The 27,899-nt window shown below is 41.4% G+C and overlaps 1 protein-coding gene across 2 annotated transcripts; it reads left to right on the top strand.

The window, feature by feature from the left end:
* Nucleotides 1-27,520, top strand: uggt1 (UDP-glucose glycoprotein glucosyltransferase 1; the record flags this gene model as incomplete). Of its 2 annotated transcripts, none has more annotated exons than XM_084014243.1 (40): nt 1-40; nt 2,023-2,161; nt 2,529-2,608; nt 2,931-3,061; nt 3,156-3,268; nt 3,355-3,529; nt 5,399-5,495; nt 5,592-5,670; nt 5,960-6,060; nt 9,038-9,137; nt 9,244-9,304; nt 10,833-10,924; nt 11,357-11,507; nt 11,849-11,968; nt 12,061-12,146; nt 12,518-12,653; nt 12,757-12,888; nt 13,668-13,832; nt 14,413-14,533; nt 14,982-15,080; nt 15,815-15,909; nt 16,702-16,908; nt 17,089-17,220; nt 17,336-17,466; nt 17,580-17,675; nt 17,938-18,040; nt 18,164-18,243; nt 18,427-18,616; nt 19,457-19,615; nt 19,702-19,787; nt 19,898-19,982; nt 21,416-21,504; nt 21,904-22,008; nt 22,170-22,254; nt 23,658-23,840; nt 24,294-24,454; nt 24,911-25,025; nt 25,200-25,316; nt 26,084-26,228; nt 26,309-27,520. In XM_084014243.1, 40 exons carry the CDS (start codon nt 10-12, stop codon nt 26,326-26,328), a joined length of 4,593 nt encoding a protein of 1,530 aa, XP_083870369.1. In that variant the 3' UTR covers nt 26,329-27,520. The 2 variants fall into 2 exon arrangements, with proteins under 2 accessions (XP_083870369.1, XP_083870370.1); XM_084014244.1 differs by having other exon boundaries at nt 10-40; nt 2,029-2,161.
* Nucleotides 27,521-27,899: the final 379 nt, after the last annotated feature.

Raw genomic sequence — 27,899 nt, 5'->3', positions numbered from 1 at the left:
TCAGCGATCATGGATGCAGGAAGCTACGGAGCCGGCTTCGGTGAGAAAGATAGCATTCATTTTGTACGCGATGGAGCGATGAACGGCTGTTTTCTGAGCTGGTTATTGTCGTGTTTGGAGAATGCGACATTAGCGGACAGTGAGCGAACCGAAACAAGTACAACAAACGGCGTAGTTTTAGCTGTTGTAGTAGGAAGTGTTAGCTAGCTCACTGCCTCTTTTAGGCTAAAGTTAATCGCTAAAAGCATTAGCTCGCCAACTGTTGACGTAAACGTAACGTACATTATCGCTGGTTAGACACAGTTAAACGTAGTAGAAAAACACATTAAGGTTGTTTTACAGCTCTGACGATTAGTGTCATTGAAACAATCCGGATGTATAAACTGTACGCCGATTGGACGAAGCAGCCACGCTGAACCCTCCTATTGGACAGAGATCATTTAGCTTCTTTTTTTGTTGTTTACAATCAGTCAGGGCGATTCTAGGAACAGAGCTTTAGGGGTGCTGAGCACCCAATGATCCCCAAAGAATGTTCCTTTTTTTATAAAACAAAAACCGTACTTTTTGACGTTTTTTTGGACTATCATTCCCACATTTGTGAATGAAGAACATCAGACTTTTGGGGGTTGGGGACATCATTGTGATTGGAAATCTTACTTTAATGCTGAGCTAAAAAAGACATCACTTGGTTTTACAAAGTTCTACAAATGAAATTGTATTCAAATTAAAATATAATGAGATATAACGGGGGTGAATGGGGAAGGTGGGAGAAAGTGGATCGTACCATACAATGACGCGGTTGGGGGTGTGTGTTGTATTTCGTTGTTGAAATATTAAGTTTAGAGTATAAGTACTGTCTACGGTTTTTTGACCATGTCTAAGCTTGTCAAACACAGACTTGCGTTTAAAAAAACAATATGACTGTTATTTTTATATTGCATTTATCTATGAAATATTTTTTAGGGGTGCTGGGACTCAATTTAGGGGTCCTAAAGCACCCCTAAAAACGGGCGCCTATGCAATCAGTGTAAGAGCGCCCATAACATCATGGTCTGATTTAGGATACACAAAACTGACAGTGATTATGAGGTTATATCTTTCACAACACACTATAGAGCTAAAACCATTAGTCAATTTGATCAACAGATGTCAGAGTTTTCGTCGTCTAAACATAATCATAAATTAGACTTAGAAATATGCAGACCGACAAATAAAACAAGACATTTAATGTCATCACCTTGGGCTCTATTGTGTTAGTGCTTTTTCAATGTTTTCTGATGTGTTATAGACTATTGTTCACATAGTTTGCAGTGATTTGATTAAGGGAAATGTTAAGTTAGGAATATGGGAGCATAATATTCACTGGGACTAATAAGGGTCATAAATGTAGGTGAACTTTGGGTTTGTGCTGCGCTGGTGCAATTGCCTGCTTTGCCCAGTTGGTGGTTGAGCCTTGTCTACATCAAGCTGTAGTGGATTTTACTTTGTACCTTGCATCTTAAAGCATGTAGCATCTCCAGTGACCACCAGACCATGACCAGATGTTTCCTCACATTAATGTCTCATTGTAACTGTTTATATGACCACTGCTGAGCATAAAAACAAACCCATCACATTCAGACAGACAGCTAGAAAACATGTTTGAGAAGTTGTTTGGCAAAAGTAAATGTAGTATCCTAGTGTGTTTGGCAAGTATGCCAATATTTGTCCATAAGGCTGAAATATTGACAAATCCATATTCCTACTTGTGTCTGAAAAGTAGGTTAATACATTCTAATATCCAATGGTTGCTCAGACCATTAATGATGTGGGTAGGAATTTGAGTTTGCATAATATAAGTGTTAACCATGTGGACTGATACACTTGATCAACACCTGTATTTTAGCTGTCCATGTGTAGCCTGAGATGCCTTTTAGTGCTATGTAAATAGGGATGTGGAACACATTTTCCTTGCTATGATTATCCTGTTATTCCTATGACTCTTCATCTCACTTGCCACCACTCCCTCCACTCCTCTTTCAGGTGTAGGCTTAAGGATGTGGCTTCTCTCGGTCCTGCTGCTGTCACTGCTCTCTGCGGTAAATGGGGACGCAGACTCCAAGGCTGTCACCACCACCCTCACAACCAAATGGGCAGACACTCCTCTGCTGTTGGAGGCCAGGTACGATACTGCGCTGCTCAGCAGTGGCAGCCATTTGGCTGCATTACATCTTGCATTACATTTCAGAAGCAGCTAATAGATAAATCAATGCCCTGAGGGGATGCAGGGTCATTACCGAGTCTGTCCTCTAAGTGTGTTTAAACTTCTGCCTCGCTAATGCATTGTTGAGCAAGATGCTGAATACTTAAAGGCTTCAGATGTAGTCCTATGTGCTGCAGCTCACCATGTGCTCTGACTCTGACAAAAAAAATGTCACTCTTCAAGCTCATATTCATCCAAAATGTAGCTGTTAATAACAAGTGTGCACAAAGTGTGTCATTCCTACATGCCCTGCTTATCAAGCTGCCTTCATCTCCTTCTTCCTCAGTGAGTTTCTGGCAGAGGAGAGCCAGGAGAAGTTCTGGAACTTCGTGGAAGCCAATCAGAACATAGAAGGAGAGCATGATGGTAATGTAAAGCTGCTCCAGCCACTCTAGACCAGTTTTCACTTTTAGTCTCTGTGCCGGGAGCGACTGAATTAATGATGTGTATGAAAGTGTCTTGGAAGCAACTGCAGTGTCAGTGTTTTTTGGCCCAGCAGTTATGCAAGAAGCAATAGCATGATAGTAAAAGAGCTGCAAACTGTAATTTGAGTCGGCTCATTCAAAAACAGACCATAACTCCTGTGACAGACGTAAATAATTTAAAACGGTTAAATGGAGTGAGAGGAAACGTGACACAGCACAATGTTGACACACAACTTCTGTTTGTGCTTATTGTCCTCATGTAGACACAGATCAGGCCTACTATGACCTGATTGTGAAGAAAGCGGGTGCCTTCCTCAGCTCCGTCCAAGTGAACATGCTCAAGTTCGCCCTCTCCCTGAGAGCCTACTCTGCAACAGTTTACTCCTTCCAACAGGTACCAGGAGGATCACATCATGTTGTATATGAAGGCTTGTACATGCATTACGGGGAGTGAAAGTGAATACAAGATTGTGCTGTTGTTTTTTTAGATAGCGTCCAATGAGCCTCCTCCCTCTGGATGCTCAGCGTTTTTCAGCGTCCATGGAGAAAAGACGTGTGATGGACAACGTTTAGGAGAACTGCTGGAAACGGCACCTGCGAGGTAATTATACAATTCAGACATGGGGGGGTGATAAACCAGCAAACTATTGATTGATCTTATAACTGACTTCGCTGTGTCTCTTTCAGGACAAGGCCATTCCTTTTCAAAGGCGACCACAAATACCCAGGATCAAATCCAGCAGCTCCTGTTGTCATCCTGTACGGCGAGTTTGGGAAACCGGACTTCCAAAAGCTTCACCAAATCATATTATCCAAAGTCAACGAAGGCCTGGCAACCTATGTGCTCCGCCACTACGTGGCTGTACGTATTTCTTACACCTTTATAACAAGACTAACTTGAAAATGTTGAATGCACTAACACAGTTCACAATACACAGTACAGTTAAAATCTAGCATAGATAAAGGGAAAGAGATATTCTGTATATATCTTTGCATTTACACCAAATCAGGGTTCTTACTACATTAATTGTGCCCACATTGTGATTAATCTCAATACAAATAGTGACCAATAATAGGCTAAAGTGAAGCAATGCCACAAACAGACTGTAGCTGGCTACAGTTACTATTGTTGGGCAAGCAGGAAGAAGCAAGGTTAGGTGACATTTCAACTTGCTGGGTGGGTTTTTTACTCCAGACATAAACACGTTTTCATCTCGATATTATACACAGATACATGTAGCATTTTGATGGCAGCAACAGTAGCAGCTGTTCTACTTGTTCTGCCTCTTCTCTTGATAAAGCTTTTACTTTGTGAGTAAAAATGTGAATGGCATAGTACCAAACTGTTACACAAGAGAAAACGACTAATCAAACCACTCCCCACTTTGGAAACGGGGCACACATCAACGTTTTCCACTGTTGCTCTCTCGGCGTCTCCCAGGTGTGTCGCTTCAGTGACCAACAACAAATTAGATCCGTCCCCCTGTGTACGGTGTCAGCTGTAACCCTGCACACACTTTCTACCCACGCCGTTATCTGCCAAACTAAACAAGTTATCACAGGAATGTGCATAGTCTGTGTATCCAAGCAGCACTGCATGTAAGTTTGGTTGAAGAAGAAGTACCGTGAAGGAACAATGTTGCTTCGATCCGGTGTGAGATGACATTATTCTAGATACAGTTAACTGCATGTAATAAAGATGGATGTTTGGGCCTGAAAGACATAATTAGATCTCCACACATTCATACACACATAGATGAACACATGTCTTGAATACTCATAATATCTGAATTTGTATGAGCTGTTGCCTCATTTGCACACAGTCTCAGATATCCCAAAACCACGGAAAAATACAAATTCATGCACTGCTACTGTTTGTAGATAACTTAGCGAATTATTTTCTACTTCTTGGTGTCCTTCTTAAAGGTGCATATCAGAGAAAGTGAATGTTAACTCTGCTTTTCTTCATCAACTGCTGCGGTGGTGATTATTAGAACTGTGCAGCCGCCACAAGTGATCAGATTGATTGTACCCGTTAGTGAATGTGAAACAGGGTGTTGATTGAAAAGCAAAAAAACAACCTCTGCCTTTTAATTGGGTTCTTCATTTTCACCTCAGATGAAAAGTGCATCTCCAATTCATCACGCCGGGTCGAAGTTGGATTGTTTCTTCACTCACATGCAAATGCTGCTGATAAGTTTGTTTCCCCCCCCCCTGTAATTATGCTAAATTATTCCCACCATCTGTTAGGCGCGAGGTCCTGGGCACTTGAGAGGTTGTATCACTTAATGCTTTTTCGTTGTACTTCAAAGCTTCGGGGCCAATCAGGGTAACGGTTAATGTCTGCGGCACTTAGCAAGCAACAGCTGGTTGTCTGCACTTGAAAGCTGTCAAAGTAGTGAGCAAGCGCATGTGTTTGTGATGCAAGCAAGAGGCTTTTTTGCAACAGGGGACGAAGATGAATACAAGGAAGTTAATGGAGCCTTTTACAACGGCAGAAGCCACTTGGGCAAATATGGATTGAAAACATTGTTTAGTTCATCGCCAGTGCGGCTGCAATCACAAACAACTGTCAGGGCCTTTTTTTAATTCATTTACACGGGCGTTTATCTCGCGCTGAATAAAACAAGAGGGGTGTCAAGGCAGATCAAAGAATCTGAGGAATCCCTGATAGAAACAAGGACCAATTCTCCTGCTCATGTTTTCACAATGCTTCATCCTTTCCCTCCAGGATCCGAGTACAAAGAATGTCTATCTGTCAGGGTACGGAGTGGAGCTGGCCATCAAAAACCAGGAGTACAAGGCAAAGGACGACACACAAGTGCAAGGTACACACACACACTATCAACACACACGTGCCCACAATGGTGTAATCCCCACAGGAGTCCTCATGTGCATAATGAGCTCATTGGTCGTGGTTTCAGGGGCGGAGGTGAATGCTACGATGTTCGGGGAGAACGATCCAGTGGACGAGGTCCAGGGGTTCCTTTTTGGCAAACTGAAGTGAGTGACTCCGCATCAACCCATGATAAAAAACTCAAAGCTTGGATTGGCTCCAGGAAAAGCAGCACGCTCACACCAGCCAAGCCTTTTTTCCTTCTTCTTTTTTTCCTCTCTTCCTCTACAATTTATTCCCCTCAAAGTGCTGAATCCTAATGTGTGATAAACTAACCAGAAAATAAAAACAAATCAATATGTGAATCCGACAACTCGCTCTAAATGAGCAATTAGTGCATTTAGTGGATGCGCTCACTCTCCCTCCGTCTGCCTCGTCTGTCGTTTCTCTCACCAGGACCGTCTACCCGGAGCTGAAGGAGCAGTTAAAGGAGTTGAGGAAACATTTGGTAGAAAGCACCAATGAGATGTCACCTCTGAAAGTCTGGCAAATGCAAGGTGGGTGTCTCCCCTCAAATCATACTCCCCTGCAAAGTTCTTCTTGGGTTTCCTGCTGTATCCTGATTGGATTTGTAGATACAAACAGTCTGTATAAGAAATATTGGCAGCACATCCAATACAAATTGAAACGAATACGTCAAACTGACTCAGCCGATGATCTTGACAAAGCTAATGAAAGTAAGTTGCGAGGCCCTCTGAGCACCAAGGCTAAACACATCCTCAGCTTACTGTTAATACCTGCAGACATTATTCCTGTCACTTATGTTTTGAGAGAATCGATATTATGATCTTATAAATGCGCCCTCAGGACTCAGACTGAGCTCTCGGTCCATTATTTTCACAGGCACAGCTGACAATAGATAATTATATCTAATGGCAAAAAATCCCATCCCTATCAAAATGTAATAAATCATTTTTTTGCCCCAAAGAGGTTTATTCTCCTTACTGTAGTGTAGAAATCTTTTGGAACATTTTTACAGCCGAACGTTGTTTTAACCCACAGATCATTTTAAAAAAACAGCTTCACCTTGACAAACTATTCTAACGTTATTGTTGCTACAAAGCCAATAATCTACATTTTCTGGCATTAAGCAGATGTTTTTATTCAAAGTGACTTACAATAATCCAATATGTAATACAACACACATGCTTATTTTCACTTAAAAGAGAAAGAATGTGTTATTTGTTCTTTCAAATGCAGGATCTGACTAATTCAGTATGTACAATGTGTATAAAATGATACATTGAATATTTCACTAAGTGTAAATATCACATAGCTTCAGTGCAGAATGTATATGCCTATATAACACAGGACGGAATAACTGATTTTAACATCCGTAAAACTAATCAAAGGAAAAAGCCAATTAAAATGAGCAAAACGTGATCCCCTTGATGTAGAATGAGATATAAAAGCAACATTTTTATTTACGTTTCTCTACTTCAACGTATATGTTTAGCTTTGATTTCACATATCTAGCAAAATAATAAAAAAAAAAGATTTTCTAGTCATCACCCCGTGATGCACAGAAAGCATTGGAAGTCAGCTGATTAGATTCAGTGAGAGAATTTGCATCCCTTGTTGTTTCATCAGTTTGATTCATTCTACTTTATGTGTTGATCATTAATAAAGAAACGGATATTAATATAGGCTTCCTGTTGCTTTAACGGTGAGATCATACCATCGGTGAATCAAACTCGCAGCCGAAAAATGAATCTGTCTAGTTCTGTAATCGATGCCCGCGGTCGATCAGCGTCCTCTTGATACATTCTAGCCATAATATCGTGAAGTAATGAGAGCATCGTCTGCCGCCGCATAAAAGCATTATTGATTAGTGTGACATCATCTATTGGATTACGTATTTAAACACACTTCCACCGGTGTTAATCATACATATATTTAAAAAAAAAAAAATGTCTCACACACAATTCCTGTTTGCTTTTGCATGCAAACGTCTATCACAGGATGTGGGCATGACGCGGCTTTGATTGTGGTGAATGAAGGATGTGAGGGGGTGAGCGAGGCGGTCGAGCTCCACTGTCAGACATGTCTGTCTTTATCTTCTAGCCCACCGGGGCTCATTAACTCAGCCTGTTTACAAAGAGAGGAAGACCTCCAGGGCCTAATAATCACACAGGCTACAACACCATTACGTCGATGCTCGCTGCCTTGAGATGCTACACTCTTCAATCTCCTTTGCAAGCAAAATCTCCACAGTATCTTCTCTACACTTCTGAACGTATACGTACGTTAATATATTCACGACTGTATCCTTGATCCTGCCCCGAATCCTTTGAGATAGTTCTAATTAATGCCTCAGAGGCAAAGACAAGCATGTTAACATGGAGTTATTTGCTCAAGTATTTCGTTAATTAACTTAACTGATGACTTTTTTAATTGTGCGAGCGACACGGCTCCAGGCGTGGCAACGTCTGTCGGCTGGTAGCTCCGCCATGTTGGTTCGGGTTGAACAATTAGATGGATTGCCATGACATTTTGTCGACACACGGTGCACAGACCATGTGCTCTAATGCATTCGGTGATTCTCTGACTTTTCTTCTCGCACCACAGCGATGGTCACATGTGTTTTTTTGTCTCAAACAGCTGTTGGATTGGTTGTAGGGACGTTCCTAAGGACAAATTCCCCTAAAATGCAGCTAGTCGACTAATCTAACACTAAGAAAACATTGTGTATATGAGCCATTTCAAATCACTAATCAAATGTATCAATTACCGCATCGTATTTTAAATGCTGCAGCGATCGATATGTCTCCGGCGACCACTCTAGTCGCCCAGTTAGTAATGCACCTCACGAAGCCCGATGTGTGGTGTAATATTTAATGAAATGTTAATGGGGACTGTTGTCTGAGATTATAGGCTACCATGAGTATATAAGTGTGCAGGTTTTATTACCCTCCTCCTCCTCTTCCCCACTCTTTCTCTCTCAAGCACACACAGGGCGAGCGCTGCGGTGCCCTCCATCTTCCCTGTAACGTTAATCGTTGCAGTGCTCCGGAAGTTAACATTTATTGGGAAAATGTAAATGCAATAATTTTCCAAAATGTATAACATGTGTTTAAACTGTGTACTCTCCCACATGCACCTGTTTTAAAGTGGTGGTCGACCATAACTGCACCAGAAAAGCTTCAAAGCTTCATTGGAAAACCCCAATGCTTTAAATGTATTAAAATAACATGATACAGTTATTTTAAAATGAAGCCTGACATTAAGGTTTACCTATATATTATGATTTAGGGAGAAACCATGTGAAATCAGACATTCAGCGTCCCCATATAACCCTAAAGGAAGGTTTCATGACCACATTTTTCCCGACGGTCACCCCTAGTTTGTTCAGAGTGCAGGCACTTGCTCATACTTCATCCCTCTCTACCCTCTTGTGTGTTTCCTCATCTCCTCTCTGTTTTTGTTCATTCTTCACATATTTTTTTTTTACCCCCCCCTTTGTGTACCTTCTAGATCTGAGTTTCCAGACAGCAGCTCGCATCCTTGCTGCTCCCGCTGTTGATGCCCTCACCGTTATGAAAGACCTCAGTCAGAACTTCCCTACCAAAGCCAGGTAAGGAAGAAACGCTCACACGCAACCAGGAGCTACAGTGAGAAGTTTGTTTTTATACAGATATTGGCACGTCTGCAGTTTTACAGTTAGGTTTCTTCCCTCACAGGTCCATCACGAAAACGGTGGTCAACTCTGAGATCCGCAAAGAGATCGGCGAGAACCAAAAGGTACGTGTTTGTTCGTTAATTGATCTCATCCTCTTTAACCAATCTTCAACTGTGTTATTTCTCTATATGTCTTATTTTCAGTAAATCCCATTCTTTGTTGGAGATCACTCAATCAATGGGAACTTTTTTCATTTGTGAATTTCTAAGCATTTGGTGCTCAAGTGAGTGTTTACAGCAGCAGAACAGTCTATGAGGGATTGACTCAAAACACTGTGTGTTTTCATGGTAACAAAGGAATATGCCATGTGGTGCAACTGTGTTTTTAACAGTTTTATTAGGAAAACAATGGAGCTCTATGACAGAGAGGGTTATATTAGGCTTTGTTTACACAATCAACACCTCTTAATAGGATCAAAAACAATTTGCATCCACTTTTTTTTAATGTTGGCGCTACATTTCAGTGGATATTGAGCGAGTGACTCCTCGTCGTCATCCTCTTTCATTACCCCGTCTTGTCTTCATCCAGCATGCTGGTACTTGCCCCCTCCTGCTGACTGTGTTGCCCAGTGGTCAGGGATAATTTAGGCTTAGCTGTTGACCAATCTAATCCAATAAAGTGGAGAAATAAAGAAGACCTCGAGATCGCATTATTTCATGCAGCCACGACCACACACCCTCCACCACAGTCTTCAGGGAAATATCTCAAAATGAGAACTGCCCTCGCTGTTTTCCTTTTGTTCATCTCACCTTTTTTTTTATTACGTGATAAATTGCAAACAACATCAGACGTGAAAAGCATTCAGTTTTCTCACAATGTTTGTCTTTGCCCCGCTAATGGAATAAGTAATCACTCCTTTTTTCTTGTCAAATATTTTTTTTTCACCCCCCCCTCCTTATCCTCCTCAAGCTGTGCTCACATTATCTTGGTGTGCAGACAGGAGTTTGGGTGGGTGGTTGGGGGTGAGCACCAAACGTCCTAATTACTGGATCGGTGATTCATTCAGCAGGCGCACTGAGTCCTGCCGCGAGAAATTATTATTGATTGAAGTAGTTTGGACACATTGCGCTTGCATGCAGACATTTCTCTCTCTCTCTCACACACACACACACACACACACACACACACACAGACACTGTTTAAGTGGGATGAACAATATTTGTGTTAATCATGTCTTGTTGTAATTGCAGTGTCTGGAGTATGAATAATCTGATGTCTTTGTCTTTCGGTAATGAGATTTGACTGCGCCAGAATGACTTTGAGCGTTCGTTTTGCACGTGCGGACACAAACGCTCACACACACACCCTTTCTCTAATAATTAGATTTGTTTAGTGTGGGGTTTGATTGCTCTAAACAGACTGACTTTAAACGTAGCTGTCAGTGTTTGTTTGTAGCCCGGAGGCGTTCCTTGTTGCAGCTTTGTGTTGACTGTTGCTTCTGGTTTCGCGGTTTAATTGACTACGTGACGGCTGGCTTTGACGTTACCTGCTACGCAGCGTGGCGGAGCGCTCAGCGGGAGTTGAATGGGGACGTTTTGGGGTTTGATGTGAACAGGACGTTTAGTCACGTTGACGTTTCTGTCTCCGTAGTTTTTCAAAGGGACTCTGGGCCTGCAGCCCGGGGATTCAGCCCTGTTCCTCAACGGGCTGCATATAGATCTGGACACACAAGACATCTTCAGGTACACGGACACCATCATTGTCATATATTACAATACAATTATTTTTGAAATGACACTTCAGACTCAACCAGTTATAACCAGTTTCAAATCTGCCTGGCTTGAAAAAAATAATGATAAAAAATGCAAAATGAGCTGCTGATTATGTACCAGAAAATTACAATAAATGGTTTAAAACTATAGATTAAAACTCATTTGATTCGTCGATTCCCGATGAATCAAATGAGTTAATTCAGTTAATTGTTTAAGCTCTCACAGTGTTCAATTACAGTGTATTAGTTCTAAGTGTTTTTTTTTTTTTTTCAATATTCAAAATATTCTTTCTCTCTGAAAATAATGAGGTTGTCAGTAGTCACGTTGGTGATGTCATGCTCGTATTCAGTCCTGCATGAACACACACGTGTTGTAGATGATCACCCTTTGTGTTTCCCGCAGTGTGTTTGAGGTGCTGCGCAGTGAGGCGAGGGTGATGGAAGGTCTGCGCTCCCTGCACATCGACACGCCCTACATCCACGACATCCTGAAGCTCAACGTCCAGCCCTCGGATTCTGACTACGCTGTCGACATTCGCAACCCCGCCATCAGTGTAAGAAATCGCATGACCACAACCCTCTGCTAAATAAGTAAACATAGCAACCTTAATTAAGCGTTGATGCTGGGAACAACAAAATGCAGTCATTTGAAGACGAATTTTCCTTGCTGTTGTCAAAAAAAAATCTATTTTCTGAAACTAGATAGACTACGAAATAAAAATCCTATTACTGGAAAAGGTCCATAGGCAATTAATTTATAGATTTATAGTTGCATCTCGAGCTTTTCAGCCACCTGCAGTGAAATGTAATTCTTCATCGACACTGATCCGCTGTTGGGCTCAGGATGCTCCTTTCAAATATTTCCTCTTCAATTTCTCTTTCCTTTTTTTTCTAGTGGATTAACAACTTAGAAACAGACCACCGGTACAGCTCGTGGCCTTACAACGTGCAGGAGCTGCTCAGGCCGACCTTCCCCGGAGTCATCAGACAGATCCGCAAGAACTTCCACAATCTGGTTCGTCCAAACCGGATTAATCAAAACCCCTTGTGAATGCATATGTATCTGAATGCTTTATAAACGTGTTTGTGTGTGTGTGTGTGTTGCAGGTGATCATTCTAGACCCAACTCAGGAAAACGCTGCTGAGCTGCTGAGTGTCGCAGAGATGTTTTATGCCAACAACATCCCACTCAGGTTAGTTGATCGGCTCCTCTAAACATGGATATTTTTGTTGCTTTTAATAGGTTACATTACATATTGTACATTGTATGTATTTTCTAGTAAATGTTACTTATATCAGTATAAGGATGTTCGAGAAAGCGCCGTTTTTTTTATTAGCCCTCAGCAAAAAACTTTTGGGATGGGTAGTTAAAATCCATTTTAATTTAGAAGTTTTGTCAGGCCGGTGTGAGGAGACCTTTGATACCCCCTCTCTGCATGTGGCGTCTTGGGATGGTCAGTTTGTTTGACTACTGATGAAGCAGACGGCACGCACTCTGCATTTTAACTGTCTGACCAACACAAGAGAGTGTGTCTCAGGAATGTTATCCGCTGCGTGTTTTCAGGATAGGGCTGGTGTTTGTGGTGTCGGATGAAGATGACGTCGACGGCATGCAGGATGCAGGCGTGGCGCTGGTCCGAGCCTACAACTACATCAGCGACGAGGTGGACAGCCAGAGTGCATTCGAAGCAGTTATCTCGGTGAGTCGACCTTTCACCAACACTGTCCGAAGAACTTGATATTATTATTATTATTATTAGACTTTGTTTTGGAGTTTGACACCAGTGACTTGTCTTCTTCCAGATGTTTAACCGGGTGACGATCGGTGGAAAGTTGGGCGTTGGGGATGTGGTGAAAGTGCTGGAGAAGAGGTTCCCTTATGTGGAGGTCAGCAGCATCTTGGGAGCCGACTCCAGCTACGACAGCAACAGGAAGGTGAGTTGAATGTGATCTCACACATCAATTTATTAGTCAAAACCGACATTGTTACCTATTTAAGAGATGAAAACATTATGAAGCTGATGATGAACAGAGACTATATTGTCTGCAATGCCTTAAAAAGAATGGAACGAACAAATAATCCATTCCTATCAAGCTACCGTGGAGAGCATCCTTAGTCGTGTGGTTTGCTGTCTAAGCAAGACCACACATATTAAAAACGCAAAGTAAAAACAGCTTAAAAAAGTCCTAGGAACATCTCTGCCAAAGTTTCAGGACATTTACACCTCCCACTGCTAAAGAAGGCCCTATAAATTAAGGAGGACACCAACGACCCGGCACATGTGCTGTTCTTATTCCTTCACTCAGGAAAACGCCTACAGAGCACCAGAGCTCACACCAGCCGCTTCAAAGACAATTAGATTACTGAACAACAAACACTTTAAATAATGCACAAGTACTTTAATAACCCACAGCCATTATTTATTTCTTATGGTAGCATTTCTCCTACTTATTACGTTTTTAAGGGATGAGAGCGCCAGGGCAGATACCATTCACTGCATTTGAATGAACAACTTTTAAATATGTATATGTATATATGATGTTTTACAAGATCTCAGAGACAAACAAGAACATTTAACAAAAGTTGTATTTATTTTAGCCTGCCTTCATACTTAAGATGAAAGCATGGATCAGATTGTCCTGCTCTAGACCAGCATTGTTTTTTCGAGGCTGATGCAAGTCCAAGTAACACCGTATTGTGTCTGCTCTCTCAGGAAGGGCGTGCGTACTACCAGCAGACGGGGGTGGGCCCGCTGCCTGTGGTGATGTACAATGGCATACCTTACCAGCGTGAGCAGCTGGACGTGGACGAAATGGAGACGGTCACCATGCAGAAGATCCTGGAGACCACCTCCACCTACCAGAGAGCCGTGTACCTGGTCAGTCAGAGCTCCCACACACACACACACACACACACACACACACACACACACACACACACACACACACACTTTGACAATAATAAAATGGTTGAAATTGAAAGTAAAAAAATAAATAAATAAGTGGAAGAGCTCCAGATCCTTTGTTTGGGGAAAAAAAGTTAATTTTAACAAGAACACTGTCTTGGATTGTAGTGAGTGATATTTTTTTCTGTTGAGCTAGATTTCTGTGAGCGTGCCATCTGCCATGCTTTGCTGTTTTAATGTTTTCCAGCACTATGTAGAGCCAATTTTTGTTTTTTTATGGCCTCTGTTTTGTTAGGTCTTGCTAGCTTAATTATGGCAGCATTGTTTCATTTAGTTGCTATGTCAGTTCTCGTGATGAACCCTGGTGTTTTCTCCTTTTTAATGTTTACGCCAGAAAACTTTTTAGTTGATAAACAAGCATTACGGACTGAAAAGCTATTAAATCTTGAGCTGTTTTGACTGCAACTAAGAGGATGAGAGTACCTCCTGCATCACATTAGGAAATGTCCTCTCTGAAATATCGCTTAATATCCTGAATCTGTGTTGCTCACAGGGGGAGCTGGCCTCGGATCACGACGTCGTGGACTACATCATGAATCAGCCCAACGTTGTTCCTCGCATCAACCCCAGAGTGCTGTCCACCAGCAGGACATACCTGGATCTGTCTGATACCAGTGAGTACACAGAACTACTCTCATCTAGACATCCAACCACAACCTCATCTTTTTTTAACTATGCAAAATGACCCAATGAGCTTTTGTACTGTCATGTATTTTTTATGTATTACTTTATATTCACCTGAGCCTCCTCTCATTTTATATGCAACCTCTCCAGTTTTTACAGAAAAATCATGCAATATGACCTCCTGCAATTCTGTCTTTTATTTATTTTTATACCATGAACACTTTAAATCAATTTAGGTATATTCTTAAAATACTTTTTTCTATGTATATTGTACTCTATGTATGAGCATATTATAAGAGAGAATGTTATTTATCCTGAGGGAAATTGTGCAGTAGTTTCAGTAAAAAAGCAAGAAGCTGAACCCCAAGTTGTTCCCCTTGAGTGGCAGCTCGTTGGTGAATATGCGTGGAATGCTCCAGTTTTCATATCTTCTTGCAGACAACTTCTTTGTAGATGACTACGCTCGCTTCTCAACTCTCGACACCAAAGAGAAGAGCACCGCTGTGGCCAACAGCATGAACTATATGACTAAGAAAGGTAAGATGAATCTCGTATGATATCCGGGCGTATAAGAACAAACTCTGAATGGAAGAGACTGCCTGTGCAGGTTTTTAATGTTATTTCTAGTGAAGAAAGTCATCTTCAAGCCTTAAATCTCTCTTCATGTATTCTCCTTCTGTCCTCTCCTCCTCCTCCTCCTCTTCCTCCTATTCATGTGATTTAAACTATGTCCCTGCATCAGGGATGACCGCCACCAACAGGCATGGTAATCACCCTTTTCCTCCGCATTGTCCCATCTCCTCCTCACTCGCCCTCCTTCTCTGTGAACTACGTTCTTGGCTGGTGTTTTGGAAGTGCTTGTGAATCCACCACCACTCTTCCATAAGTGCTTCATTTCAAAGAGGGAACAAATGCCCAATTATGCATGTGATGATTATGCAGTAGGGTCTCGAGTACTAAATATGTGTTTTCATAACTGCTCCCTAAGTTCTAACATAGTTAGGAGCGCATGTGTCATTTTGTTGTAGCTGCATGAGAATGAAATGTAAAAGGTTTAATTAAGTGTTTTGGAGAGTTTTGGAGTAGATAACGACAAAAATATACATACTTTTTCATGTTTCTTTCTTGCAGCCCGCTGTGCTTCAAGTTCAATTAACTTTTATCTTCATCAAAACTATATGACTTGCCTCGTTTGCTTCATAAGGTCGCCGTTGGTGCATCACCTCATTAACTTATTCTGACGGTCTCTGTTTCTTCCTTGCGGCTGTCAGATGATGGCTACATCCGTCCTGTGACCTTCTGGGTGGTCGGAGACTTTGACAAGCCCTCGGGACGTCAGCTTCTTTATGATGCCATCAGACACATGGTACAAAATCTCTTTGGTTCAATATCCTAGTGCTGTTGTCGATCACATTGTGACAGCAAATATATTTTTCTATACATGTCCAGCTGCTTATCCTCTCTTTGTTAGGATGCAGCATAAACTCGTATCATTAAAGCCATTCCTCTGTCACACACTTGAATGCTTCCCACACACGTTTTTCCAAATTGTGCCGCGATGAGTCGGCTGTATTTACGCCTCGTGAGGACGTCACGCACGTCTCTGTCCGCCTTCAGCCTCTCCTCATCCCTCCGTGTCTAGACATACCTCAACGTTTTCATTCGTGGGCCCTCTCCCCCTTAAATGGCAGCATTTTGAGACTGCCGTCTCCACCCATTACGCACCGCCCCTCTGGCAGTGCCTGGCTGCAAGCCCTTGCATAATGCAGCATGCAGAGGCTCCTGCTCAGCCCTTTTGACCCGAGCCCCCAGTGGGTTGCGCTCTGACAAAAGCAACTGCGACAAGAGCTCTGATTTGGCTCGTCGCCACGACGTGAGTCAGGAGGGACTCAGCCAGACATCTATCCCTTCTCGACCGAGATGGACGGCGTTCTGTTTTTAAGCATTCTGTTATTCCACAGTATTGTAATCAAGAGGGGTTGTTTTACCAATACCAAGATTGAAAACCTACCCAATGAATGAATAATGAAACAGATGAATAATCATTTAGAGCCCTTAATGTGTTTTTTTTGTCATCGTGTGTTTGGAAAGATCAGCTGTTTTGTTATTCTGCTCTCAGTGGCAAACCCTTCACTAACACATACTTGCTCCACAACAGAAAACCAGCAACAACGTCCGACTGGGGATGATCAACAACCCATCGGCCGCTCCGGCTGCCGAGACGAGTCGCGTCGCCAGAGCCATCTGGGCCGCCATGCAGACGCAATCTGCCAACAACGCCAAGAACTTCATCACCAAGTTGGCTAAAGAAGAGACTGCCGCGGCCCTGGAGAAAGGAGTTGACGTCGGGGAGTTTGCTGTCGGGGTGAGGAGGGGGGGGGAGGATGGACATGAACATCCCTGTTTATTTATACTGGATTCAAAATGTTTTCTCCTCTCGTTACTGTTGAAACACTTCACCCTCTTCAGGCTTTGTGACTTAATTAACATTTAAGTTTATTTCCTTTTTTATCAGCTGCCTAAAAGTGATTTATTCTTCCTTCAGGGTATGGATGTGTCATTGTTCAAGGATGCATACGAAGGTACCCAATTTAACTTCCTGCTCTCCCACGCTGCCTACTGCCAAGACGTGCTCAAACTGAGGAAAGGACAGAACGCCGTTATCAGCAACGGAAGAGTGAGTCTTATTGTTTAAAGAACCTTCCCTGAATGGGATTTTTTTTTTTTTTTTAGATTTACTTTAACTATGTTGCAGTAGCAATGAAATGAATACTTGTGTTTCTTATTTACAGATCATAGGTCCACTGGAGGAGGGGGAGGTGTTTAACCAGGATGACTTCCTGCTTTTGGAGAGCATCATCCTGAAAACATCCGGAGAGCGAATCAAAAGCAAAGTCCAACAGTTCGGGATTGAGGAGGACAGGTATTTTATCCCCCCTCGCTGCATCTGTAAATGTTCTCATGGATAAATCTTGAGGAAGGAATATTGGATTATTTTTATGAATTTGAATGCATCTTCTGTGGCTTTTCTCTCAGGGCCAGCGACCTCGTGATGAAGGTGGATGCTCTGCTCTCCTCTCAGCCCAAAGGGGAGGCCCGGGTAGAATATGACTTTGCAGATGACCGCTACAGGTACATTTTTAATACATGTGCATAATTTATACACAGTCCTTTCATCCCTGAGGGGAGCCCCTGTTTCCCTTCAGCTGTATTGTATTTCATTACAGATATTGGTCTAAATACTGTATCAAACATTATTTTTTTATTCTACCTTCACATTTATCGTGAATATGGAGTACATTTTTGAAGTTAGTGTGCCCTCTGCAGCCAGAAACAGCCTTAAAAAAGCAAAGTTAGTCTGTTACTTCATCGTTGATTTGCTGATTATTGACAGCGCTGTGAAGATCCGCCCGAAGGAGGGAGACGTCTACTTTGATGTCATTGCAGTGGTGGATCCCGTAACCAGGGACGCACAGAAACTGGCTCCTCTCCTGTTGGTGGGTTGAAAGACGTCCCTCGTCGGATGGGGCCTTTCTTACCGATCCATCCGTGATTTATTTCACCCCGTCCGCATGTTATTTCTCACCCAACGTTCTTGTCTTCATCTCTCATCCCCGCAGGTTCTGAAGCAGCTGGTGAACGTCAACTTACGAGTCTTCATGAACTGCCAGTCCAAACTGTCAGAGATTCCTCTCAAGAGGTGAGAGATGTTTCTGAATGTTACTTCCTAGTTATATGAATATCAGTATGTCATACCATTCCCAATCGGACTATTTCCAATTTAAAATTGTTTTAAATGAGGCAGTAAATCTGGACCATATTACTGTGTAAAGATCTTTAAGCATCACTGCTGAACATTTGATGATATTATGTTTTCTTCCAGTTTTTACCGCTACGTGTTGGAGCCAGAGGTGGCGTTTCAGTCCGACGGGAGCTTCTCTCCCGGCCCCATGGCCAAGTTCCTGGACATGCCCCAGTCTCCTCTCTTCACCCTGAACATCAACACTCCTGAGAGCTGGATGGTGGAGTCTGTGGACACCCGGTACGACCTGGACAACATCTACCTGGAGGAGGTACAGTCATAAGTGTGTCTGGGTTCAGTTAGGATGTGTTGTTAAACTTCATCCTGCTCTCTTGAGTTCGGATGTCTGTCATTGATCGGTGTGTTTAAATGCTGACAAACAAAAGTGATATTGTGCTACTTAGATTTGGGACTCACGTCACTGGATTTATTTTTCATTTATTTGTCTAAGGGGACTGTACAAAGACTAGGATTATATCACAGATGGTGATCAAAACCAAAAAGCTGTCTAGTTTACTATCATGGTAGAGACAAATGAAAAATAACTTAAAGATACAGGATACAAAAATCCAAATTCTAAATTAGTTTATTCTTTTTTCCTTATGTGTTATGATGAAAAGATACGAACTAAAATAAAATTAAGTGTGTCTTGTCATCTGTGATTTAAAGTTGTTCTCGTACGTTTTACAAGAGTTTTCTGCTTATTTTGATGAAATCCAAAAACAACTTTAACTTGTGCCGTGGTTTATATGAAGTGGACAATAGTTGTGTCTCTGTATCTGCGTTTTAATAATGTGTGTATTAAGATATTAATGTTTAAATAGGGGTACACGATTAAAAAGGTTATAACTGTACTAACGGTTATACGTGTTTACATGTCTAGGGCCTCCCCTTTTCATGAGATGAAACGGCACCCCCTGTTATTTGACTATTTCTATGAAGCGAGTTTTATATTTCATCCTCGCTTGTTCAAAGAGGGGTTGGATTCTCTCCCGTTGAGATTTCTTCCTCGGGATGTTTTCTCTCTCTTCTGGAAGACCTTGGGTTTATTTAGGAACCACAGTCGCTCACAGCCAATCCACTTTACATGTCTGGACCCGTGTGCCTGCAGGTGGAGAATATCGTAGCAGCCGAGTACGAGTTGGAGCATCTTTTGTTGGAAGGCCATTGTTTCGACGTCAGTTCTGGCCAGCCGCCAAGAGGCCTCCAGTTCACCCTGGGAACCGCCTCGGAGCCCGTCATCGTGGATACAATCGTCATGGCAAACCTGGTGAGTTATAGTGATGCCTTTCAAGGCTTTCCTCCATGGTCCACAGCTCGTCACAAACGGTGTAAATCTCATGTTCTGCTCTGTAGGGATACTTTCAGCTGAAGGCAAACCCCGGAGCCTGGAGCCTGAGGATGAGGAAAGGACGCTCTGATGACATTTACAAGATTTACAGGTAAGAACTATGTTGTGTCAGAGAGTTAGAAGGCCTTATTGGTTTCTCTTGGGTCGCCAAACTAGGTGTACACTTCCTGTTTCCCCAATCGTTTCTTTCTTCTCTTGCAGCCATGAAGGCACGGACTCTCCTGCAGAGTCTGATGACATTATAGTCGTGTTGAACACCTTCAAGAGCCGGATCATTAAAGTCAAGGTTGGTTTACCTGACCGTCTGCTGCAGTAGTATGGAAACAGTGATACCAATGTGCCCTTTCAGTCTGTTGAAGTATTTTTTGTCCCCAAATAAATTAAACCAACTCCAGGACAGCTGTTGGCAATATTTCCACACTTCAAAAAACTACATTCCCAAGAGGGATATAGGATATGATTATTGGAAATAAAGTGGGACATAAATACCGTAGATGACCAAATAATCGCCCGCGTGCAAATACGCGCCTGTGCTCTAATAGCCGCCGGGGGTCCGACCTCATTTGGCATAATAAACGCCGGTTCAATTAAACGCCCGGGCGATTAAGTGTTTACCATAGTCTTGCACAGAAAACAAAAGTTTTTTTTTAACAGCACTTCACCGGCTCTCACCTCTTCTGTCAGTCAGCCCCTCCTCTCGCGCTCTCTCTCTCTCTCTCTCTCGCATGCAGGCGCGCGCACACACACACACACACACAAACACAGGCGCGCTAGACTGAGGGATATAGGGATATAGATAAATGCGCTAATGTACAGTGTTGAAATTACCGCGATCGACCCCCCCTTCCGTTATCATTCATAACACTGCTCTGATCAGCTCCCTGTGTCGCGGTAACACAGACAAACTGTCTTTGTATTTATTGTCTGATGTCAATAAAGATGCGTCGGGGGAAAAAGTAGTTTTGTTCCAGTGGTGCTATGGTGAGCTCCTTGTTCTTTGCATGATGGTCTGGTGCTGCTCATTGCAAAAATAAATTGTAGCCTGTTGCAAATACGCGCCTGTGCTCTAATAGCCGCCGGGGGTCCGACCTCATTTAGCATATTAAACGCCCGGGCTACTAAATGGTCATCTACGGTATAGAAATAAAATGCTCAAATATATTAAGGAAAAAAGAAATGCAGGGATGTATAAATATGACACTTACATGTTTATATTCAAACTCACCAGTTCATTTCATTTTGTACTTGTTCCTTTCATGAAAATGTACATTATAATATAAAGTTGGCACACAAGTCCACATCACATATGTCAAATTAATGCATTTCATGATTGGAAAGGAGCAGAAAGAAGAATATAATTCTTATTATTTTGTCTGCCCTTTACTTGAGCAAAACATTCTAATGGGACCCTGTGGAGCTTTCTTGGAAACAAAGTTTCTGTTTGTCCACCAAAACACATTTGTGTGTTTCCCCGAGGTCCAACAAATGTTATGATTTTTTTCCCTCATGAAGCATTTACACAGCTGAAACCAACAATTTTGTTTCCATGTTTCCTAAAATGTTCTTCTTTTTTTTTAAACTTTTTTTTCTAAATTACTAATTATTTTACAGATTTAAATTTTTTATTTTATGAATTTATTAACATGGTCCTCTGTTGAAACTGAGCTAGACAAGATAATATTTATGGATGAATAATGCTTTTGACATTTTGTTTATCAGGTCCAGAAGAAGCCAGACAAGTTCAATGAGGAGCTGCTGAGTGACACGACCGAGGAAACTGACACTGGCTTCTGGAACTCTCTGGCCAGGTACAGCTTTGTTCCAAAGGACTGGTTACTTACTATAAGTCAATTAATCAATGGGTCGATCAGCAGAAAATTAGTCTGCGTTTGTTTAAGTCATTTATTAAGCAAAACTCTCTTCAAACATTCTCTTGATGATGCTTTTGTCTATTTAACATAATTGGAAATTGAACACTTTTTTGTACAATTTGATCGGATAAAATATTTTTTGCGTATTTATTGAAAAAGTATTTAAAGGGTCGATAACTGTTTGCATCCCTGAGCTTCTTCTTCCTTTGTTAACTTTACCTCACAAGTACCTGGATGACTGAATGAATCAAAAATGTTATCTATTTTTTGTGTATTTTTCTTTTGAAATTTGTAAACTTAAAAAACAAACAAAACTGTTTGTCTTGTGCCTTTCAGAGGCTTCACCGGTGGAGGAAAGACCGAGGAGCAAAAGCCGGAGAAGGACAACGTGATCAACATCTTTTCTGTGGCCTCGGGACATCTGTACGAGCGCTTCCTCAGGTGAGAATCAGTGGCGTTACCGTGCAAACAATAGTGTTGTGTCAGCCCAAAATCCTTAAAAATGATCTGTCTTCCTGTGTACGAAGGCGTAACGTGATTCAAGCTCTTTTCTTCTCCCAGTTCTGTGATCACAGGCGTATTTATCATTTCTTTCCTCTCAGGATTATGATGCTGTCGGTTCTGAAAAACACCAAAACTCCAGTGAAGTTCTGGTTCCTCAAAAACTACCTGTCCCCGACGTTCAAGGTAGGATTTTTACTTGGCAAAAAAATCAGCTGGCGCCTCGTCATTGATGTGGAGATCTGACGCCTGCAGCGTTTCTCTCTGTCCGTGATGTGAGCTTCAAACGGAGCTCTGCAAACCAAGGTCAAACATGAAGCAGGGATTAGATTTTTACTCTGCATGTAGAAGGAAGTCTCCTGATGAATGAGAAGACTTCAGCGCTTTTACTCGGCTCATTCATCATGATGACTTCTGTTTTTGCACCGCTTTAATTTATTTTTTAAGCCCTCGTTATGTTGCAATACTCTGTGTGTTCTGGCTTGTTAAAGTCAGATAGAATTGTTTTGTAACCCAGATTCCCACTCAGCCCATTTCCATAGTTGTTCATCTCAGTTTTCTAGCTATAATATATCACCACCGAAATAAAGGACAGAGCGTGAATGAATATCCGCCAACCACAGAAACCGAACAGATTTGCAATTAATCCCTGTTGTTTTCCACGTGCACTCTTGTAGAATTAAATACGAACTAGAAGGATGAACTCAGTAGAGTGCAACCCTCAGGTGTGTCTGCGACGGCCATCGCTGTATTGTGTGATTGAGTGAATTCAACCCTTGATGGCTTACCTTATCTACACACTAATGGCCTGTAAGGCGGCAATAAAACACACTTCATTCAGACGCAAAAACAAGCGGCTCAAGATTGTTGTATAAAGACATTTTATGACCTTTCCGAAAACACAATTAAACTCTCCGACTCTGCTCACGTAGCAGTAGCTTAATGTGTGTATTCTGGTACTTGTGTTAGCTGTTAGTCAAACACACCGTCCAGAATAAAAACCGAGAAGAGCGATGGACGCCTTCTGGCCGAGACAATAACTATAATAATTACAAAAACGTGAGTTTAATATCGTAGTGGATCAAATGTCATTTAACCAAGAAAACAAGAAAAAACACAGAGAAATCAAGCTCCTTTACAGTTCAACAAGCATGTGTTTTTTATGTATTTGTACTTCAAACTTCTGTCCCATTACAGCTGGTCCAAACAAAAACTAATCAAAAATGTCATTGAACCCAAAAAACAACAATAAAATAAAAACAAATTGAAAACTATTGTACATGTGCTCCAGTATTGCAGTATAAATGACTGCCTCTCAGTTTAATATTTACAATATGTCACAATAAACTCTTTAGACAGTTGTATCTTCTGTTATTTGTCATTTTAGATTAGTTTTATTTCTACTGCAGAGTTTTCAGATTTATGAACATTTTTGTGTGGATATGAATCTGTACTTACTTTGTCACAGATAATGTTTACGTCTTTTGATTTATTGGTGTCTTTTGGCCAGTGATGTATGTTTGTACATTTCCTCTAGTACTTCCTAGTTCACGTTGAAATGCCTGTTTTGCGTTATGACTATTTTGCAGGAGTTCATCCCCCACATGGCGAAGCAGTACGGTTTCCAGTATGAGCTGGTCCAGTACAAGTGGCCCCGCTGGTTACACCAGCAGACCGAGAAGCAGAGGATCATCTGGGGCTACAAGATCCTGTTCCTGGATGTGCTGTTTCCTCTCGCCGTCGACAAGATCCTGTTTGTGGACGCTGACCAGGTTAGCATTCATTCTGCCTCTGTCCAAATAATTCTTCTTTTTTTTTTTACTATTCAGCTGATGATGTAAAAATAACTCACATTCATTAGCTGATTACTGTCTCGGATAGCTCCGAGCAAAATGTGAAAAAGGCCAGCGCTGGTTATGATTTATGGATTTCCTTGGGACGTAAATTATTAAAAATGTCTGGAAATTGCAAAAGTTGTATGATAAGGTCTCATGCTTCAGGATTTCTGCTGTAATCTAATACAAATATAGTTTTACCCAACATTGCAACAACAAAAAAACCCAAATACAACAATTGTGAGTCATTTTATGAGCCAAAATGCCGAAGATTCACTGGTACTCATTTATCAAATGTTGTTAGTGTTCTGTTTGGATTAGTAGGACTGAAAAAAGATTCCATCATAAGTGATTTATCTCTATTGTACGCTCTCGGTCCTTCTCCTTCAGATTGTACGAACAGACCTGAAGGAGCTGCGTGACTTCGACCTGGAGGGAGCTCCGTACGGTTACACTCCGTTCTGCGAGAGCCGGAGGGAAATGGACGGCTACCGCTTCTGGAAGTCTGGATACTGGGCGAGCCACCTTGCCGGGCGTAAATACCACATCAGGTATACACACTCTGGCAGCTTGGCTGAGTCGTAACACTTTACACAAAGGGGAAACGACTAATAAAAAACACAGAAATGCGAAACACTCTCCTGCAAATATTATATGTCGAGGGCTTTTATTGTGAAAGGTAAGAACAGAAGGAGTGGATCCGATCTGCACTGCGTTCGTCGAGGGAAGGTTGACGTTTTGGTTGATCGGTTGACGCCTTTTCTTGCAGCGTGAAAAAGAACTTGACCTTGTTGGGCAACATAAGTAAATCACTTCTTTACCACGTGATATTTGCATTCTGTGGGACAGTATTCGCTGCAAAAACAACAGTTCCAAAAAATATTTATGTGTGAATTAATCATACGAAAAAAAACTGCCACTGGTATGAAAAGGCCTTTACTCTCTCAATAAATGTTTCATACTTTCATGCATATTTCATGTGTTCCCCGTTGTTTATCCCCCTGCAGTGCCCTGTATGTGGTCGACCTGAAGAAGTTCAGGAAAATAGCTGCAGGAGATCGACTCAGAGGACAGTACCAGGGGCTCAGCCAGGACCCCAACAGCCTTTCAAACCTCGACCAGGTCTGTCTTTTTACTGGCTTTCCACGTTTGTCATTTTAATGTGCAGTTGGGATCTGATTCTAAAGACTGAGACTGTTGTCAGTTAATTATATAAAACAGCTTATATTATTGCCAACCATTTCCCAAACCATCCCTGCCTCCGTCTTTGGCGTCATTGCCTTTTTTCCCCCCCAGGATCTGCCCAACAACATGATCCACCAGGTGCCCATCAAGTCTCTGCCTCAGGAGTGGCTGTGGTGTGAGACCTGGTGTGACAACAGCTCCAAGAGGAGCGCCAAGACGATAGACCTGGTGAGTTTGTCAGTCTTGTCAGACGGATAGACAGATCACGACTAAATGCTCCAAAAAATGACAGTAGAATCGTATCGACTAGTGTAGTCCTGTAGACCTGTGGCCCCCTGCAGCAGTTACGGAGTCAATAGAATGTCACACTTGCCAACAGCCACTAGAGGGCGGACAGGCCAACTGAGAGAGAGTGTGTGGATGAGTGTCTTTTGGGATAAATTAAGCAATTCACATATAAAAACAACAAACCCTGAGATGACAAATATTTCCATAAGATTAGGGTTTAAATTCTGAGTAAAAATCAAATTATTGGAGCAGTCAAGTCAGTTATTTTTTAGATAATGTAAAATATTAAATTGGGTCTCTAACAGAGGAAGATTATTTGCTTCCCCTTAAATCCTATAACTCTGCTGTGTTCACACAAGAAAAACACCAGAGTCAACACTTCTAAATTAAATTGTCTAGAAAAAGCTCAACTCCCTTATCATGTTGGGGTTTGTTTTTTGTGTTGACTCACTACATCTGTGAGTTAAGATTTTCTAAACCATTCCCACAGATACAAAACTCTCAATTTACACTTGAAAGATATGTAAAACAAATACTGAAATCCACCACACACGATCACAATGACAGCATAGTATAAAACCCAAAGTACCCCCATCATCCAACCTGATCATCAGCATTAAAACATCACCACCCTTCTTTATGAGCCTTGAATGGTCTGATGGTATTGTAGTTGATCCTGAATCACTGTCCAATTTCCCCGATCTCAGTGTAACAACCCCATGACCAAGGAGCCCAAGCTGCAGGCTGCGGTGAGAATTGTGGCAGAGTGGAGCGATTACGACCAGGAGATTAAACATCTGCAGAGCAGAGTCCAGGGGAGAATAAACCACACAAAGAAACAGCAAGACAAAGGTACCGAACACCGCAAGTAAACACGTGCTTAAATTGAAACAACACACAACTTGATTGATTTCTCTTTGTCTCTCTGTTAGATGTTCACATAGAGTTGTGAGGATCCTGGAGTGGCTGTGATGAGGCGGTGAACTGGACTCTGTTTAAAGAGGCTCTGCTCCTGCTGACAGAATAACCATAAATCAGTGCTAAGTGGTTGAAACCGTTTTTTGTTCTTTTTATAACGTGTGAAGGGGAGTTGAAGTGGTCAGGTCGGAGGTTTTTCTGTATGTATGTGCGTGTGCGTGCGTGGTGGTGAGAATGTATTTTGTCAAGCAAATCATCAATATAATTTTTTTTTTATTCCCCCTGTAAAAGATCTGTAAGTTTGCACTGATTTGGATTCTGGTTTTGGCTTTGGTCGAAGCACGAAAGGAGGAAAATCCTACTGTTGGTTAACTTGGATTTTCATCTGAAAAATTTAGCCGGGAGGGATGTTAAAAGATGCACAAGAATCTTTTTTACACACCTAAATACTAGAGCTGGGCAATATGTTTGAAGTCGATATTCTGAATATTGATATTGAAGTTTTTTTTTCATTAGCGAAGATCATCAAACTGGTGTCTAATGTGAACTATGTTGCTCAATACATAAGATTAAACTCAACTTGTTTGTTTTTTTAAATAGTTTCACCCTGAATTTGGAGAGCAGTTTTGAACAGCCCAAATGAGACATACTAAATAAAATGCTGAAATTGTATTTCATTTGGGAAAATTAAGGACATATCTACGTTTGCATTACTTTTACAGGGCTACATCCACTCGTCATATCATTTTACGAATCACATAGTGTAGTATTCAGCAAATACTACACTATGACATCAGTGTCACCGCCTTGTTGGCACACACCAACTGGGTTAGTTCCCAATCTAAACTTCACAAAACATAAAGGGAATGTGTATGGGATTTATATATGAGTGGTAACACAGTTAATAATGATTACACTCATTATCTGGTATTTTACATGAAAATGAAGTACAAAATCAGCAGCCTTCATTGAATCCCCAGTTTATCGTGGAACATAAATATCACTGTAACTCTCAGGGAAGGTTGTTTAAAGCGTGTGCAGCTTGCAGTATGATGTAAGAATAAGAAGAGAGGGGAGAGTTTGTGGTTCTGTAAGTAACCATGACATTAAAGTTCAGCTGAATAATCTCTTTTTTCTGTTCCTTGGTAATGTATCCATGGATTTGTCATGTTCATCCTGTTTGGCTGTCAGTTTGTGTTTAATAAAAATTCCAAATCAAGAAGTGATCAGGATATTGTTCATGATGTATGAATCATACAAATCACAGAATAGTAAATAAAAAATGTATGTCATAAAGTCGGTGTATTTTGTTACAAAGAATCCTAAAATTTTATAGTATAAAATAATGAACATTCATTCAACTAATGAATCCAAAACTGAGACTCAAATTTCTTGATAAAGTCATACTGTAGAGGGTCGAGCTTTTACAAGGAAATTCAGTGGACAAAATTCATAAAATGTCAAATCTGATTAAAAGTAATACTATAGTATGTGTAAAAATTATAGAATGTTGTAAAAACCGTTTCAAAAAGAGTAATAAATGCTGGGCATTTATTACTGAGTGTAGTCCAAAACAGTAATAAAAGAAGTCACATTTTTTGGGAA

The sequence above is a fragment of the Eutrigla gurnardus genome, assembly GCF_963514095.1.
Source record: "Eutrigla gurnardus genome assembly, chromosome: 7".
In the NCBI taxonomy this organism is placed as follows: Eukaryota; Metazoa; Chordata; class Actinopteri; order Perciformes; family Triglidae; genus Eutrigla; species Eutrigla gurnardus.
Note: the sequence above shows the minus strand (reverse complement) of the source record. Positions and strands in the feature narration are given on the sequence as shown.